The sequence below is a fragment of the Lutjanus erythropterus genome, chromosome 9 (assembly GCF_056507025.1).
Source record: "Lutjanus erythropterus isolate fLutEry1 chromosome 9, fLutEry1.hap2, whole genome shotgun sequence".
Classification (NCBI taxonomy): domain Eukaryota; kingdom Metazoa; phylum Chordata; class Actinopteri; order Lutjaniformes; family Lutjanidae; genus Lutjanus; species Lutjanus erythropterus.
In genome coordinates this window covers 24,069,900-24,089,111 of record NC_139325.1, presented here as the reverse complement: position 1 = coordinate 24,089,111, position 19,212 = coordinate 24,069,900, and the positions used below count along the sequence as shown (strand labels likewise).

General features: G+C 40.8%; 2 protein-coding genes across 9 annotated transcripts in view; both read right to left on the bottom strand.

The window, feature by feature from the left end:
- myh14 (myosin, heavy chain 14, non-muscle) overlaps positions 1-8,759 on the bottom strand; it is a 38,147-nt gene extending 29,388 nt beyond the window's left edge. For 5 of the 8 annotated variants that reach the window (XM_084726755.1, XM_084726759.1, XM_084726757.1 and 2 more), the window contains exons 1-3: positions 8,561-8,758; positions 3,476-3,653; positions 643-849 (exon numbers count right to left, since the gene is read on the bottom strand). In XM_084726755.1, the coding sequence (XP_084582881.1) occupies positions 643-849; positions 3,476-3,640 (372 nt within the window). In that variant the 5' untranslated portion in view covers positions 3,641-3,653; positions 8,561-8,758. Of the gene's footprint in view, positions 1-642; positions 850-3,475; positions 3,654-8,560 lie in introns of all 8 variants that reach the window. The other 3 variants (XM_084726761.1, XM_084726762.1, XM_084726756.1) reach the window with 2 other exon arrangements.
- A 2,798-nt stretch (positions 8,760-11,557) lies between these two features.
- Positions 11,558-18,311, bottom strand: kcnj14 (potassium inwardly rectifying channel subfamily J member 14). The gene is made up of 3 exons (XM_084726754.1): positions 15,594-18,311; positions 14,182-14,499; positions 11,558-13,209 (listed from the first exon to the last, which is right to left on the bottom strand). The coding sequence occupies exons 1-3, from the start codon at positions 16,650-16,652 to the stop codon at positions 12,979-12,981; spliced, it is 1,608 nt and encodes a 535-aa protein (XP_084582880.1). The 5' UTR covers positions 16,653-18,311; the 3' UTR covers positions 11,558-12,978.
- Positions 18,312-19,212: the final 901 nt, after the last annotated feature.

The window sequence follows — 19,212 nt, the reverse complement described above, 5'->3', positions numbered from 1 at the left end:
TATATTTTCAACACAGTGTGAATCCACACCCAGACAGTAGAATTCTAGTGATGCATTCCAAGTGTATTGAAAATCATGAATGTATCGTATGTATGCCATATTGTAATACGCCTCTCAAAGCTATTCCAACAATCTAACGCAGCTCCTCTCTGTCCATCTCTTTTTCTTTCTTCTCTGCTTCATCCTCCATCATTCATCCCATTAATAAGCAGCCCAACTGCATTTAATTGCCTCTACATTATTCTGCTTTAATTGCACACACTAAAAGTATAGGCTTCCTGAGTATGTCAGTTATCTGTGGCTTACATCACTTTCATTCCTATCTATCCTACCTTACTCATATCTTTTCAGCAGTAGAAACTCGAGATGCCTCCCACTGACACTGCACGCACATGAACAACTTTGTAAAGTGACTCCTCACCTCTCTTACCAGCCTGTATCAGTTACGGAGGAGATGCCAAAGCAGCAAACTACTAACACATGCATGTGCACAACATCACAGAATGAATGTGCACACACTCCTGTTCATGCACGCATGTGAACGTGTGCATTGGCATGAGAACCATGTCCCACAAAGTGTTTATTAAAGTATGCTGTGAATGTGTTCCACCTTCTTGTGCATTCATTGTTTTGTGGACTCACGTAGATCAAGCCGGAGTAGTATCTTTCTCTCAGGTTGTGCAGCACAGACGCTTCATTGAGGCAGGTGAGGTCAGCCATGTCCTCCACTTTGCTGAAGCGCGGGGGATTCATCCGCTGCACCTCCTCCCTGGACAGAGTGATCCGCCGCTGGCTGTCTGTCAGCTCAACCTCCACCTCATCGCCGCGCTCTTCCCGAATACTGGCCGACTGGGGGTAGAAGGAGAGATGGGTTTAACAAAAAAAAAAAACATTACAGAGGATGAAGAGAGAGAGTTTCTGTTAATGTAAGAGTAGACACTTTAAACTTGCTCGAGAAAATAATACAGTGAACATCTCATTAGCATCACAGTTTCACAGTCAGGTACCAAACAGGAATTGCATTTCCACGGTAATCAATTTCAAAATAACCAACAAATAAATAAAAAAAAAAAAGATTTATTGAACAGTTTAATGTGAATTTAATAACTTCTTGCAATTAAAATTATGCTGTTTGGCAGCCTAAAATCCTCTTGGAAGTCTTAAATGCTTGATGTTTAGCAGTTTCCTTTAATGCACCAACAACAAAGAGCTTTCCGAATCATTATTATTCATTATTATGAAAGTCATTTCAACTAAAAATATAACTGGAAAGAAGCTAGAGAGAAGGAAAAGTCCTGTAACTGTGTATGAAAGGGATAGTTTGGATTATTTTAATTGACATAATAAGAAATACTTAATAGTCAGTGTACTACCTGGAGAAGCAGAGAGGAGTACCAGCATGGAAGCTAAGCAGTGTACTGCTGTGGACAGGGTAAGCAGCCAAATGCGATTTAGCCACTAACAAAAAACTAACTGAGATAAAATTACAAGATAAAATTACTGGTTTTGCCAAAGGTGTCTGGTTGCTTTGGAGAGAGTGAGAGAGTATACATTGCTCAGCTTCCTGCATCTGCACTCCTCTCTGCTTCTGCAAACTGTGGGTGTGCCGATCGCCATCTAGTGTAGCTAATACCCTTAAAATGAATACTATGGAAGTACATCATAGTGTATAACCCCACTTCAAATAATCCCAACTATCCCTTCAATAGTTGGCCTGCATCTAAAAATGAAGCAAAGATTGGAAATATATTGTCAGAATCTGACAATGTTAGTCAGAATGTGTTCCAGTGAGCTTTAATCTATGAGTGGTCATTGTATTTGACAGCAGACAAGAATAGATGGTGACAGAACATTGAGGAGAGGAGCTCTCTTGTCATGCTTTTGGTCTTGTGCTTTGAGGACAGGAAGTAGTGAACTCTGACCAGGTCACAGGACTCTGCTCTGCTGTATTCTCTCTCCTATTTGACATGCACGACACATAAAATATGTGTTTTCCTGTGTGGGGGTGTATATTAGTCACAGATTGAACTACATGCTCAGAATATGAATCTGGATGAAAGTGTGTGTGCCTCTCTGTGTGTTATACTGTATGAGTGTTTATGTTCGGTATGCGTGTGTGTGTTTGTCCTGCAGTGCCATTCTCAGATCATGACTGTAAAATGAAGTCAGTGTCTCTACAACGGCCTCTTTAACATTAGGAGGCTGAAGGAGAGTATTGTTCTATTCATAGAGCTCTCTATGAAACCAGTCCAGCAGAGAGAGGCAGACTCAGAGATAGGACACTGAATTCATATGTCACATCCTACAATGTGCGCCAATGAAAACTTGTTATGTGCATTATGCAAGAAAACTGGAACAAATTAATATAATGACATGAGCCCTGTGATAGTCATTAGGCCTAAATGTGTTAGAAAAGATCACAAGGCACATTAAGGAACCTAACAGGATGAAAGGAAGAAAATATGCCACCATCCTGGGGATAAAACCCTTGTAAAATATGATAACACACACATACAAAGATGCACACACCTTATGCTGCTTTGCCTCACCTTTCTGACACACCTTCAGTCAAAGGCACACACTTAAGGCTAATTATTTGCCAGAGGATTAATACTCAGATAAAGGGGAACAAGAATGTGTAAACAAGTTGTAAAAATAAATTCCATTTAGCTCTGAAATTCAACTTGTTTAAAGGGATAGTGCAGATTATTTGACGTAGGATTGTATGAAGTACTTATAATAGTCAGTGCATTAACTACAGTAGATGGTGATCGCCATGCCTCCAGTCAGAAGAACCAGAGAGGAGAACCAGCATGGAAGCTACGCAATGTACTACTCTGGACGAGGACTGCAACAAAATATATTTTACCCACTTAAGAAAGGTCCACCTAAAAATATCAATATCAGCTTAAGTGTACATTATATTTAAAATATTTTTACTACTTTACTTTGCTGTCAGACATATTTTTTCTAATGGGAAAACTACCATTTTATAAGCCAAATATCACTCTCTCCAAATCCAAGCAAACTCATAGGTGAAATCTGTAATTTTATCTTGCAGAACACAGGCATTGCTGGTTGAGGTAAAATAGCTGATTTCCCCTGTTTGGAGAAAGCAATATTTGACTTATCAACTATGGTTGATAGTGAGTGATAGAGTGAAAATATTCTAATGGTAGTGTACAGTGATTTTGACTGTCTGTAAGTGGACCGTTTTTTAATTGGCTAAAATGCGTTTTGCTGATGACTCTGTCCACAGCGATTCACTGCATAGCCTCTGTGCTGGTTCCCCTCTGTTTCTCCAAACTAGGGTGCATGCTGACCAGCTGTACCTACCTCATACAACTTCACTTCAAATAACCCAAACTATACCTTTCAGCTCTTCACATCGTGTATGATTTTAATTAGATGTTGGTGCCTGTTGGAAACAAAAACCAAAAAACATTTCTCTTATGAGTGGACAATACCTGCTTACCTCAAAGCCATGCTTCTCTGATGGCACCCACACTAGCCTCTTTGCTGCCCAATCGGCCTGGCTGGCAGCAGAGAACACAGCATTGGCGGTGGGAGACCCTGGCCCCGCCCCTGATGACAGGAAGCGGGTGACATCGTTGGCACCGCCCCCCGTTGGCTTGGACATGGTTCTACTGGCACTGGGTGAGAAAAGAAGAGGGAACAATAAAAGGGAGTCTAGGTTGAGCCATTTTTTCATCACAGGTCTCATGTCTTGTGGGAGGCGTAAAACTGGAGCGCTGTGGACGATGACGGTCACTGATGGACAGTGACACTGATGTGATTCTGTGTCAAGATACATACACAGACACACACGCCATCAGCACCCACCCACACATAAAAGAAGAGTAGTAGTAGCACGCAAGTAGCATGCAGGCCATCTCCAGCTGAGACAGGGTCAGGGATGGCCTAATTGAAAGACACAGCAAATCAAGGAGAAAAAGGGAGGAAGAAAGACAGAGAGATCGGTGGGTGGAGGGTTGGAGGGCGGAGGCAGAGCGAGATACATCAATCGACTGAGTAAACTGACATGACAGTGCGAGGGGGAGGGAGGGCAAGGAAGAAGGAAAAAGGGTGGGATAGCAACGAAGAGAGAGGATGTAAATGGAATCTATTGTTAACTGAAAGAAAATGAAGCATCCCTCTTCTACAGGCCACTGGACTGAGCAGCAGAGAACTAGTGGAGCCAAAATGTATCCTGTGAGAGATGAGGTGACAGGAGCTAGAAGTGGTCACTACTCTGAAACAACCTCTAGTCAGAGTGACTGTAGTACTACAACAGGATGTTTCTAGATTTGCCCTGACAACTATGAAATAGTGTGCAGCAGTGAATCCGTGAGAAAAGTTCTCTTGGTGGACGAGAACTTGTGACTCTACATTTTCCAGTGACGTTAGTAGGAATGACATTGTTTCAGATGGGCTAGTGGCTGCTATATCCACATTGACACACAGAAAATTAATCAGCAACTATTTTCATGATTGATTTAAGAATTTTTTCTCACAAAAAATGGGAAATATTCACTCAGTCCAGTTTCTCAAATGTGAATAGAATATATTTTTAGTCCTCTATGATAGTATAGACTAGGGCTGCAAAATTAATCAAAATTTTATTGAAACTGCAATATGTGTAAGTGTAATATCCAAATTACAGAAGCTACAACCTTTTGATAAAGGTAAAGTGTCCATAATCAGGTACCACAGAGCTACAGAAATGCACTGGCCTACAAATCTTGTTCTCCTGATGTAAGAAACCCTGTTTGTTTGTACAGACGCCAAGAAAGTTCAAATTATAATGACTGTAAATGACTAAAAATTGTGATACAAAAATTATCATTCCCACTTATCATGAAACATACAGTATATACTGTAGATTGTAACACATATCGCAATCTCTGTCAAAACAATATCAATGATTTTTTTACCATATCATGCAGCCCTTGTATAGACTCACAAGTCAGCCTCGGTAGGCAACAAAATCTCTGATCATCTGGGGATTATTAAGTTTATCTTGACCTTATCAACAAAATATTTGGGGGTTTTAAAATAGCCAGAAAAAAGATTTTTAAGATCTTCTCATAACTCTTAGATGGGTATTTGCTGCTATTTGCTGCCTTTCATTTGACCACACAATGAATCGAGAAAATAATCAGTAGTTAAATCAATAATGGAAATGTTCTGCAGCCATACAGACGATTACCTATTAAATGTTAGCACGAGGCTAATGACATACACATGCAGCTCACAATCTGATTTACAGACTAATCACACAATAACAAAACAGAACCAATTAGATTATCAGTATTTAAACTAAGACTGCAACTAATGATTATTTTCATTTTTAATTAGTCTCTTGATTAATCGATTAGTTGTTTGGTCCATAAAAAAATGTCACAAAATGGTGAAAAATATCAATCATATTTTCCTTAAGCCCCTTCAGTTCACTGTCATAGAGGAGTAAAGAGACCAGAAAATATTCACAGATATGAAGCTGGAATGAGAGATTTTTTTTCTTAAAAACTCACTTAAACTGATGAATCAGTTATCAAAAGTTGATGATTAATTTAATAGTTGACAACTAATCGATTAATTGATTAATCATTGCAGTTATACTTGCAGCAAATTACTTATCAGCTTCTGCATCTTGATATATTTTTCTAGGAGAATGGCAAGGCAGTTCTTTAACAAATAGTCCATGGAATCTGATGACCTGAATTTCATATGGGAACCAGGATAGACATACAGCTTGGGAGTGAAAACCTTCAAGCAGCCCAGCTGGAGTTAAGAATGATGATGGACTAATATTCTGTTTTAATTGAATGATTAGGTAGCTGATGAAGTGTTCATACATAAATAATATGTAACAGACCATTATGGTGATCAAAATTAGGCTTTAGGGAGAATAAGCTGGCACTTGATGATGACACATGCTTGAGTTGGAGCAAGTGTCAACTTTGATCAGACAGGTAGACTATTGTGCCGGCCTGCAGGTGTGTTAACTATTAGGCGTCTCCGTGCCTGAGCAGGTATGTCATCAGGCTTGATTCCTGCTTAGCATCTCAGTCTCAGTTTTTTCTGCTCTGTCTGCTCATGACAGGGCCTTGTCCCCAACCCTTCCTTAACCATACCTGTTACGCCAATATAACTGTGGGTGTGGAGTATGATGACAAAAGAGCCGGCACCACCCAGCAACTCAGTGTGGAAATATGTGATTCCTCAGTGGCATAAAACAGCTTTGTATCTGTCCTTAAAAGGCTGGTAACAATAAGAAAACTATTTTTCTTATTGTATCTTACTTTCTTTTCATTTGTAAACAATAAGAATATTGTTAACAAATGAAAAGAGCAAAATCCAACCAACCAACCATGACTCTCTGAATTCTCTACTTGCCTATTTAATGAAGCCCATCTGCTATAGTGCATTTGTTGGGGAATATTTTCAGCACACTAATTTCATACTATAGTGAGTATTTACCTCACCAGGACAAGGTATGTGGTTTGTATGAATAATACACAGTTTCCGTGTTCATGACAATGAAGAAACATGACACCCAGTGTGTTGGTGTGGCTGACTGATGTGTTATTAAGTGTTTTTGTGAAAGTCAATGAACAACAGTGAAAGTCAATGTACAAATGAATGATCAGGCTTTGGCTACACAGGAAATTCTTCATCGCCATCATTAATTCATTGTCGGTTTTGATCTTTTTATAGGTTTTGCTAACTGTAAGATAAATATAGAATAAAGGCAGCCTCATCCTTAAAGGAACAGCTCAGTCTAAAGTCCAGAGTTGTTTATTTTTCAATATAACATAAAAAGAAAGTAGCTCCTACATGTAACTGCTTTCAAAAAGGGCTATGGAGTAACCAGGTTGTGATTTCTGGAAAGAGACATTTATTTTGAATTTGTGTATGTATGTAATGTATTCTTGGCACTTTGAGCACCACAAACTAAGTGTCATCTGGTTCCATTATATTCAAGAGAAGGCAGACATCTATACGGCTGGTATCAAAACTTGGCAGCTCTCACCAAAACAAACTAGATGAATAAACAGCACTGCAGGTAAGAGGAAAAATGGCATTTTTGATCACAGGTGTTATGATACCATCTTTTCCTCCCCAATACTGATTCTGATACCTGCACTTTGTGTGTTAGCCAACACTGAGTACAGAGCCAATACCAGTGCTTAAAAATAAAATTGCACACATATATACATGTATGTATGTATGTATCTGCATTTTCCTATACGTGTGTCTGTATCAACCCTATTTTAGATTTTGGGTTGAACTTCAAAACATGAATTTGCCTACAAACCAAAGAGAAATCAAAGCTATCAGACTTACACTTCCAAGTTGTAGATAACCACATTATCGGGTATAGTAGTGATTATAAAACATTTGTTATGACCCACCATCTGTCCTATCCTTACAAATCAGCCATATTCCTATATGCTTTAACATCACAGAGGCAGACTTTGCATGCGACACTACAGCTGCAGTATAGGATGCATGCTGCTGGGCCCCATCAATGCTAATGATCCCCCTAAAGCACAGTCTTTACACACACACATACACACACAGAGACCTCACAGGTTGTCGCAGTACTGACCAGCAAACTCGTCCTGCAGCAGCTGGAGTTGCCAAAACCTGACTGCTCTCCTCCATAGCAACACCCTGAACACTGAGCAGCAGCCCACAGACAATACCTCCTGAGTTTCAACTGAGGTCATTCACTGCGGGGGGTCTGGTGCTCTATCTATGTCTGTGTGTGTGTGTGTGTGTGTGTGCGTGTGTGTAATTAAAGTGTGGGTGCCTGCCTGCGCGTGATTGTGCGTGCGTTAAACCGGGTGGGGGAATCGGAGACGCCTTTTTTCCTCAGCTTTAATGCGATGATGATATTGTGGCATCTGCCTGCGCACTATAGCGGACAGTGAGGAGGAGAGGTGACATTATTAAGCTACTGACCATGATAATTAGAGTGCGGCTGCAGAACAGCACAGAGCAGAAGAGTACAGCTGCTGTATGAGTGACCCCTATAATAAATTACCTGCTGCATTTTAGGACTGAAGCTCCAGCACAAAAAAACCTGACGGAGGCAACCACACCTTGAACATGAAGGCATGAACAATCACATGGGCCCCAGCCTTTAATTGACTCTGTGAACCGCATGCATGTGGCAGCCACAAATCCAAGACATTTTCACAGAAAATAATAGCTTGGTATAATCATCATCATTATTATATTACACAAATGTCACAGTAGGCCGATACCTTACAATTATATGGGTCGAAATCCTTCATAATATGGTCACTAGACACATTTCCTTTGCCAGACTTCAGGTCATCTCGATGTAAGCCTCTAGTCGAAGGCGTTTATAAAGATAAAACCAGTCTGAACGCTTCTTGTCTCACCAACGTCTCATTTTTAGGCGTTAAACCACCGCATTTAGACCAACCTAGCGAGGTTAGCCTCCTCCACTGAAATATGATCCGTTCGGGATATTACACTGGCTATTTACGAGTTGGATTAGAGTAAAGGCAATTAAATGTCTCACCTTCAGGTTCCGCTCTGAGTCGTGGGTAAGGCTGCGGTGCTGTGTGTGCCGGGGTGAGGCTGTTTCTCGGGTATTTTCCTGCCTGATAGGTGTGTAGCGTACCGCATATGCGGCTTTTATCATTGCACCGCTCCTCAGTGGAGCCGCACTCACACTTCTTCTCGGTGAGAATAAAATAGACGGAGAGCAGTGAGGGCAAGGCGGCGGCTTCAGCCCCGAGAGGGCGCTTCCTGCCAAGGGACCAACCAGGTGCGAGAAGACGGTTTTTAATCGAGCCTCGGAGAGAATCAACTCCAATCAAAATCTACAACCGAGCAGTAGACCCGCCTCATGAATACGACGGGAACTTTCCGCCCCAAAGCTGGCATGAAACGGCTGCGGCGACGAATGGTGTTAACGCTCGCACGAGAATCTCCGCCGTTAGCCAATGGAAAGAGAGAAGAGGAGGGGCTAAGTGTGACTGACGTGTCAACCGGCCAATTGGTACGCTGCAGCAGGTGCCGTGCGGCAGTCTCGCGCTAAAGTAGGGAGATTTGCGCGCCCTTTGTTTACCACTCAGCGAGTCCCCATCTAAACCATGATCCAAACACAAGCGACGGTCTGCTGGGAATGATCTGACTCCAGCCGCGTGATTCAGATCATCCCAGAAAATCCCACGGAACCCGGGTGCCATGTACCAGGGTTCTATCGGTGACTACACTAGTATAAAAATATCCTAAGGGTCATATCTACTTATTATAACTAATCTGTTAGCCTATTTAATGCGACATGTAGAAATATAATCACCGTACAAAACACAAGCATATGGAATGAATCACTTACCCGTAATTTAAGTGTCTAATCTCTGAAATAGGGGCATGAAATAGGGGAGACCAGGGGCAACTGTACCAATTTTTTTTTAAATATTTTCTTTCAAGCCTCAGACTACTTGAAATACACTAGTAAAACTCAAAACTAAAAATAACTCAGTTTAACTTCAGTAAAATGTGTTCATTTTCTAACAGAAAAATGTCAACACCTATATAGGCAAAGTTCATTCATGTGACTTCTTAACCAATAACCTAGGGATAAAAGGGAGGTAAGTTCAAATTTGTCATATAAACTTTAGAGAGCAGAAGAAAACTACTGTTCATCCAAAAAGAAACTTTTACGAATCAAAATCAGCTTTTTGCTAAAAACTTCTGCCAAGGTGAAATTTTCCTGTTCTTGTTCCACAGGCAGATAGAGAAGCCTACAGAGCATGTGCAGAATAAGTGTCATCACATGTATATAATACATGGAGTGTTTTATCCCCATGATTTATCAGCAGTGACAGTTTACCAAGTGTACATCATTTTGATAACACAGTAAAAAGAAATCAGAAACTTTAAAACTTTCACTTTACTCCTTTAACTATCAAAGTTGTACAATTAAGTCATAACAAGATTTGCATAGTTTTAGTTGAAACATTCTTCCAAAATAAAAAATATTGTTCCGTTTCAAGGTTTAAGTCCAGACTCTATGACAGTGAAAATACACACTTTTGGTCATTGTAGTTAAAAATAAATATAAAACTGTAAAAAATAAATGCAACAAAGATTATGCATGATATCACTTGCCATCTGGATGACATTTTTTAAATGGTCAGTAGGTGTGCAATATGAGCTACAAGGAGAGCTACTAGGAGAACAAATAAAGAACCAACCAGTAATTGCAGTTCAATCTGTGTGTTTTATTTGCTCTACAACACAGTTCAGTTTCATTTGGAAGTGCTCTGTGCCTGAGGCAGCTCTGAAATTACATTTCAACATTGGAGCAGAGAGGTTTCCCCTTCTCTTTAGAAAAATAACCTAGGAAAGGTAGCTACAGTTTTATTGGTTTCATCTCACTAGTTTTCTTAAAATGTATGTAGTATTACAGTATAACATGTATTTTACACTATGTATATTATAAATACCTATGATTTAAAAAATGTACTATGTGTATTGTGGGTTGTGAATCCTAAATAACCAGTGAAATGACCAAATAATCCATCCATCTATTTCTTTCTGAGGAAAGATAGAAAGCGTTGTCGTTAAAGTGATGGTGCTGAAAGGTCAAGTTACATTTCATGGAAGTGGAGGCAGGGTGAACGACATGACCCTTCATGCGGCCTATAAATAGAACATGATGGTCATAAAGGAGAAGTGCAAGGGAGGACACAAACATAAAACACCATTAACAGTAAGTGTAACAGATAATATGTTATCAATACCTCAACCCCCCTGAGGTAACCATAAAAAAATCTTTCAATAACTGGAGGGAAACACTGTGACTGATGCACTGAGGTTAACCTGTGCTGATCCAGCAACACAACTGTGCTATAGAGCTTCATTAGTGATATTAGTCTCTGTGTATTACTTCTGTGCAAAGTACAAGGTTGTGCGTTGGTCAGGCTGATTAATGGTCAACACTTAATATCATGTTGCACTCCTGACACTGAGTTACATTTCCTTCATCAACACCTTCTGTAATCAAACACTCAAGTGGCATAATTTACTGCAAATTATTACAGGATCTAAAAAACACAAGAACATCCCAAGTGCTTCGTAATATAACTGCAAAGTTCAACTATAACATATTCTATAATACAATACAGCTAAAAGCATCTTTATGTTATCAGTGCATGTTCATGTTGAGACTTCTCAGTTACTGAGCAGATTCACAGTAGTTACTTTGCAGACACTTTTGTCTACTTCGAACAACATACTGAAAATGTTAAAGTGATTGAAAAAAGACTCTTGCATAAGAACTATTATGCAAATACACAAAATAAAAATAAGGTTTAAGCACATTTAAACATGAAATTAACTGCTGCAGATGAAGGGCCAGTTGCAGAATCTCTGGTTATGAAGGCACCACTCACTACACTGTTCTCACAATCTGTGAGAGAAACCAACTGTAACACATTAGAATTAGAGCTGGGTGTCACATGATTTTATGGGCACAAAAATACAGAATCATTTTCTATGAATGTGGTGTAGTTTCAAGTTCAATCCTCATCCACTTTCGCAGATGTAAGAAAGCTGCTTTATTCTCAGAGATGGCAAGCCATACCGTCACCTTCAGAACACCTCTTCTACGCATTTCAACTCAGTTCTGTTCTCATAATGTTGGAGGTGAGTGTAGACCTCCACTGCATTTACTATCAAATCAATGAGAGCAATCCCTTTTGCCTCAGATTCAATCCAAACCATCAAGGGCCTTGCAAGTGCCAAGACACTTAAAAGATTATAATGTCATAACTCAGTCACTAAGTGCTAGAATCCAGAAGTTACAAAGCAAAACAATACCGTGATTGATTTTAGCAACACAGAACATGAGAATATACTGTAGATGGATAGTAGTGCAAGAAAGAATTTATGGTCAGTAAAAGATCTGGACATAGACATCATCATCTATTGTTGTGTATCATTGCAGTGGTTTGAAGATGACTAACACTACTATGTTTCCTCTGACCACACGCCATTCATCTCAACACAAAATGTTTCATTAAATAAAAGCAAATGTTAGAATCAGTGAAAAGTTTTTGCATGACACAGAAAAAAAGCCAAAAAACAAACAACTTACAGCATGTAACATGGAAAAGAAACTGCTCAAAACCGCTGCTAGTTTTCAGCTGTTTCTCCATGTTACTGTTGCTCTGCTTTGGCTCTACATGTAACCTAATACACAACTTCAATTCTCAACAGCCCCCTGGCCCAAGCGCAAATCACAGAATATACACTATCCATACTTACCATAAGAAAATAAAGCATTAAAATGATAAATCAGCATCATAATGGAAGACATTCCTGAGTTGTACCTTAGTAGGTACACTATCATTCATTTCATGCATAGGCCTCCTTAAATAGAGCTCTCAATTGTCTGCAGATCACAAAACTGGACGTGCAGTTGTAGATTAGAGCCACCAGGGAGTGCTGTTGCATATTCTGCCAGGCAGCCATTTAAGCCAGATGAAAGTGTTGTGGTAGTGATGGGCCAGATGTGAGACTTAGCAGACAAGTTTTCAAAGATCTTGAAAGATTGCCAGGACCAATCAGACAACTAGGTCAGTGTAGTGACCTATCTCCCCTATAGACAGACCCAAAAGCTCCCATTGTTTCTCTATCTGCCTATATCCTTTCTATTTCTCTGTGCAATCTGATCTGTAGAGTAGAACATCTCCAAATATTGCATACCTTTAAAACTTCTATTGATTCTCTTGACTTGCTCCTTTTCTAGACTTCCTATCCTTTATCCTGACACTGGCAAATCCCTGGCCCAATTTACCCTTAATCCTGTCTCTCTTGGTCTGCCCATTCCCACCTTTCTAACCCTTTCTTTTTGGCCTGTTCTGCCTCTAAACCTCCAGGTCAACTTCCTGTCTATTTTCCCTTAAGGCCTCCTAACCCACAGGCTCAGTTGTAGTGGAGATGTTCTGCCAGGGATTGCCTTCGGGTCGGTGGGGAGGGACATTCAGGGTCTTGGTCGGGCTCCTCATCAGGGGAGACGAGTTGCAGAGCCACTTCATTCTCATAGCAGAATGATGAGCGTGAGCTTTCAATGTACTTCTGTTCAGCCAGCTCTTTAGCGCTGCATGTAGGTGTATTTGGAATTTCATATGTCCGATGGAAGAATGAGTAGTCCACCTGGTAAAAGGGCAGAAGACAAGAATTTCTCAATACATACTTTATTTGAATGCTAACAAGATTTTAGTCTACAGCCATGCTAGTAGTGTTGTGTGGCTATATTTGGGTACAGCTGTGCTTTGAGCTAAATGCTAATGTCAGCCTGCTAACATGTTGGTGTTTAGCAGGTTCAAGTTTAGTGTGTCAGCATGCTAATATTTGCTAATTAGCACTAAACAAAAAGTATAAATGAAGTTGATGGGAATGTATTTAGTTTTGCAAGTGTTTAACCATAAAACAAGCCAGAGGTGCAGATCTGAGTCACACTACTAGGACTCAAATCAGACTTTGATAAAATTAGACTGACTGAAAATACTTGATACCTTGCCCCAAGCCCCAAGTATGTTTTTTTAATGCCCCAAATCAATTAATTTCCTCTCCTTTCCTGAATCAAGCAATTTTGTTCATGTATAAAAATTATGCACCAGTCAACAAAAAACTAATTGCAACATGCAAAACATGCAGGTCAAAAATTAAAGACGAGGACGCAATGACTTCTGACTCTGCTTGACATTTGACGTTGCACAAAGAATGGTACATCAAAGTTCTGTTGTTAAAATTACATTACATTTGATGAATTTGATCATGACTTGTTTAGGACTCAAAACTTAAAGTTTAGGACTTGGGACTTGACTTAGTACTTGTCAGTCTTGACTTGAGACTTGATGCAAGACTTGCCTGTCTTGACTTGGAACTTGAGTGCAAAGATTTGTGACTTGTAAAACAATGACCTGGTCTCCTTAAATTAAGACCTGTTGGTGGCGCTAGATAATAAGTCAGGAGATCAATACAGTCATTGGGATATAGTCACACTACTACCGTATTCACCCCTCCCAACTATAGTGAAATAATGGATACCACTTCAGACATAGCATCAAGGGAAGGGAGGAATCCAAATACTTCTTGTACATCTCGCTATCCTTCCTTTCTGACCTGGTAGCAGTCTTTCCTCTCAAAGAGCACTGGTTCGAATCGGTGTCCCCAGAGGATTTCAGAGGCCAGATACGAGCTACGGCACTGTGTGGTCATGGCTGTGGCCTCCACCATGCCCTCGAGTATGACCACCACCTCCAGATCAGAGTCATTCTCCAGGGTCTTTCGGTCAATCTCGAAGAAGGGCGACTCGTCATTGATTTCATGGACAATTGTCACTGGTGAGACCAAGAAGATGCGGTCGGTGCCAGTGTCAAAACCCACGTTGATATCTGCATTGTCCAGTGGGAGAAACTCTCCCTCTTCGGTAACCCTTGGCTGAAGGGAATAGAGAGGTATATTTATTTGGTACATAAAATGTTCCACATTAGATGTTATGATGTTGCAAAATTGATTTTCACATTTGGGAAAATATTAAATGGAGACTAGAAATGATTTCCAATATAAAACATACAACAGCCAAATGCAGGCGGGACATGATCAAGAAAAATTAAACTATAATTCTGGCTATAAAATGCAACACCAGGCTATAGAACAGAGAGAATTAATCATTTTAAATACGCTTAACACCATTTCCTAAGGTCATCTGACATTAGGCCACTGGAAATTAAATTTCTTACCTTGACCCATAAGCTTAGTGTGTGATTATAATATTCAGTTGAATCTGACTATGCAAGTCATACAACCATGCATAGGCTTATAACCAACCCAACCCTTACTATGGAACAATATCCAGTACCAGTATTTAGAACTGTATTTCTTTGATCCTTGCAAACATAATCCCATCTGCCCTGTTTGAACTTTGATATGGTCATGCTATTAAGAGAGATCAAATTGTCTATGCTGTAGCCTCAATGTTCCACAGATTCTGACCCTTGGGACAACTCTGGCAGCATAGATACATGTACCTGCATAGCATTTATGATGACTAAACACTGTCAAAAGAGGAAACATGTTTAAAACTACCCACACTAAGTCCAGACAGTAAGGTAAATATAAGCATACAATACCCTAACCCACATACAGTACACACAAGGGAAAATGAGATGACAAAGGACAATGGTTCTCAGTTAAAGAATTGTGGGCAAGTTAATCCATGGTAAATCTTCCTAACCCCTGAGGGAAAATAAAACAAGCTCTCATTAACGACGGTCCACAGAATACAGGCCAGATGGTCTCAGTGCTCTCTCATTCCCTCTACTGCAACCTTTTTTCCTCTACCGCTATCTCTCACAACATCAACCTCTATTTTTTGGTACATTCTTTTATTTTTCCTTGTCTCTTTTACCATCTCCAATTTACCTCTTTGACCCTTTTCTCAAAAAGGGAAAGGCTTGTCTCTTTTATCATTGCCATAGTTTATGACCTTTTTCTTTTTTCATCATAGTCATTATCCATCTCAATCCACTTACCTTCAGCAGTTGTGCTCGAACATGTGCCTCTACCAGGTGGCTCTTGCGTAGGTTTCCAACCCTCCACATCATGCAGAGTTTCCCATCCCTCAGCGCCACCACAGCTGTGTCAGAGAACACCAATGTCTCGTTGCGCTTCTTGGGCTTGGCAATCTTTGCCATTACTGCCCCGATGATGAAGGCGTCAATAATGCAGCCCACAATGCACTGCAAAACGACCGCCACCACCGCCAGGGGACATTCCTCGGTCACGCTTCTGAATCCGTAACCAATGGATGTCTGCGTCTCCAAGGAGAATAGAAAGGCCGCCATGAAGCTGTTCACCTGGAGGAAGCATGGCTCCTCAACCACTGCCTCTCTATCAGACTCTCCTCCAGACCCGGCCTCTCCTGATCCCAGAGAGGAGCCTGGGCTGGGGGCAAGCCGAATGGAGAGGTCCCCATGCGCGGAGGCAATGAGCCAAAAGGCAAATCCAAAGAGTAGCCAGGAGAGAAGGAAGGAGAGGGTGAAGATGACCAGCATCCAGCGCCAGCGGATGTCCACACAGGTGGTGAAGAGGTCGCTGAGGTAGCGCTGGCCCCTCTCGCTCATGTTGACGAAGGTGACGTTGCAGCGTCCGTCCTTGCCCACAAAGCGCTGTCGGGGCCGGCGGCTTGAGCGCCTGTTGCGCCAGCGGCTCGTAGTGGAGGGGGAAGAGAGTGAATCCTGGTCCGAGGATGACCGGCTTTTGCCTCGTCCACCTCCACTACTGCCTCTTCCACTCCTTAGCCCTGAGCACATTCCTCCTGCTCTCACTCCGCCTTCTCCTGCATCTCCTCCAACTGACTCTCCAATGGCACTCTGCCTCCGTGCATTGTTGGTGTTGCTCTGGAGAGGTAGAGTTTTGCCGTTTAGGGCATGGGTCGGGGAGGGGCTACTTGGGGTCCCTGACCCCGTTGGACTCCCCCCTGCCCTAGCTGTGTCTGCAGCACTCTGTGCCAGCCTCATGACCTCCTCCTCATCCACTGGCCCATCCACCACAGCACTGAAGCGGCGTTTCACACGCGCCGCTCCCATCATGAGCTATAAAGTCCTTTCTCTTTTGGGGAAATTCACAGTTACTCAGTATTCCTCAGTGTGCCTTGATTTGATTGTTGATGTGGTAATTAGGCACCTTGATACAGTCAATTAAGTGTGTAGAGTAACAACACAGTGTGTTTTTAAATCCCTCTTAATGAGGAGATAGTTGCAAGTCCATAGGCCAACCAGAGAATAATTCTGTCCAAGGCCATTGATCAAACTTGTAATGCTGTTTCCCAGTACAGTCTGTATTCCCAGTGAGAGATCCCCCAGTAACAAAGTGGGCTTTCTTGAAGTAAGTCCGCAGGTGCATTCATTAACAACCAGTGTCCTTGAATAATAATACTGACTGAAGGAAGTAAAGTGATGAGCTAGAAAAAAAAAAGAAGTCAGCAGGAGCCCAGAAAGTCTATTTATGTGACCCCCAGGTTGCAAGGATTCTTTTGACAAGGATTGGTAGGACTGGGTTGACCTCAACATACATCACAAAAGCATGCTGGATTGGTCCTGCTCAGTTCAAAACAATAAAAGTAAAGCCTCAAGCAGGTATCAATTGATAAATGCTGAACACTGATAATGCAACGGCGTAGGAAACAAGTCAAGGGTGTACAGCTCATTACAGGGTACTTTCGATCAAATTGGGACAAGATGCATACAAGACAAACCCAAATTAACTTTAAATGGGGTGATATGATCAATCATTTGCAACATGCAGTCAAAAAGCAAAAAAACATGCTTATTCTTACGGTAAAAGTTCTTCCCAGTTTCACAAACCCTTGGTATACACATGAGGAAACAAAGAATATGGTGCTTTCAGTACACCAAATGCCTACTGTCATTATTCATCATTTATAATTCAGTGTCAACACATCTTGGATAAAGCATTGAATATAACAGCCACAATGTAATATGAAGGTTCACACAATATATCTGTTTCAACAGACAAATTAGTCTTGCAACTTGCAGTTGTCTTCACAAGTCAAGGTAATGACACTTTTGCCCAACAAGAGGGTCCCAACTGAAAGAACCACGTTTTGTTTGCCATCATGTCACTGCTTTAACAATTTCACACTGTCTTTCTAAGGGTCTGCATATCTGTTCGATTGCCATTGTCAATTTGGTAAAGACTTGTTTTGTGTACTGACTGTTGTGTGGATAGTATTGACCTGAACTACAGGGCTGTTAGCAATCACCTGCAACAGTTAGTCTCTCAGAGCAGACATACCTCATTACAGCTCAGCATTTCAGCTGAGAAATCGCCTATGCCTGACAAAAGATAAGAAGGGAAGAAAGCAAGAGAGAGAGATTACTTTGATCTGTCTCTAGCATTACTCATGATTTCAGCTGTAAGTGGAAGATTCATATGGAGGGAAAAGGTAAGCACACAGGTCACCTGAGTAAGTTTTCTAAATTTGTCTGGAGGTCAGGTGGCAAAGCTGATAGACCAGGTGTATGAAGAGCTGAGGAGTGCTGAGAACTAAGGTGGCTGACAGTGTAACTGAGTTTGTGGATTGAGGTTTCTAACTCAGCATCTGTTTTAACCAGATCACAGATGGGTACCTGGACATCAGAGGGAGTTTCCACAGAGAAAATACTTGGAGTAGATCATATGCAGATAATATTAAAACTACAACGACATGCAGGAAAAACTTTGAAGTGCACCATAAATACTATCTAAAAAGTGTACATTAGCATGCACAATTCTTTAATATGTAGAAATAATTCTTTGAAAAACTGATAGAAGTTTGAATAAAGCAAAAGATAAATGTGCAAAAACATCAGGCAATGAAAATATGTGTGTAGTGTTAAAATTTACCTTGCCCAAACATTTCCAGAGAACTCCACTTATAAATCTTGTATAAGTATAAAAGATAAGTCACATCAGTCTCTTTGAAGCAGTGGACTGAGTCTAAGCCTCATCTATAAACCTACACCAACTGTACAAATGTAAAGAGGCCATTTCATTCAACCAGTAACAGCAGGTCAGTCAAAACAACAAATGGAAATGGGGAAAGAGATCCCTCCTGAAGTGTGAAGTGACATAAGGATTCATCTTTGCTCGTGTGTTGACCTCCCTTTATGACACATGCTCAGTAAAAGCATTGAGCTTTGGGGGAAAGGACCTCAGGAGAAGACAACAAAAGAGTCTGCTGGTTTTTTCGATTCTCTTTCCTGAGATGTTGGTTGTCTGTTTTGTATCCCGTAGGACGTTCTTGTTTAACACACTGCAAGTCTTGAAAAGGAATGAAAACAAACAAAAAAAGAATTAAAATTTCAGGTAAGGTTGACATTAAAAAACTATGCTCATATAGATGCTTCAGTTATCCAGTTAATGCACCCTGTTTCTAAAGAGGCCATTCTCTTTCATATCAATCTCAATCTTAAGCACACTGTACATGATAAATACCGAAATGGATGGTGATCAGACTTACCGTTTGTACATCTTAGGTCTCTCTTGCAGTTCTTGGATTGTTACTGTATCATCTTATCGATCAAATATGGCGGAGTTTTTCCAGGAGACAGTCTTAACTTGAAGAACCAAACTATGACACAACAGATG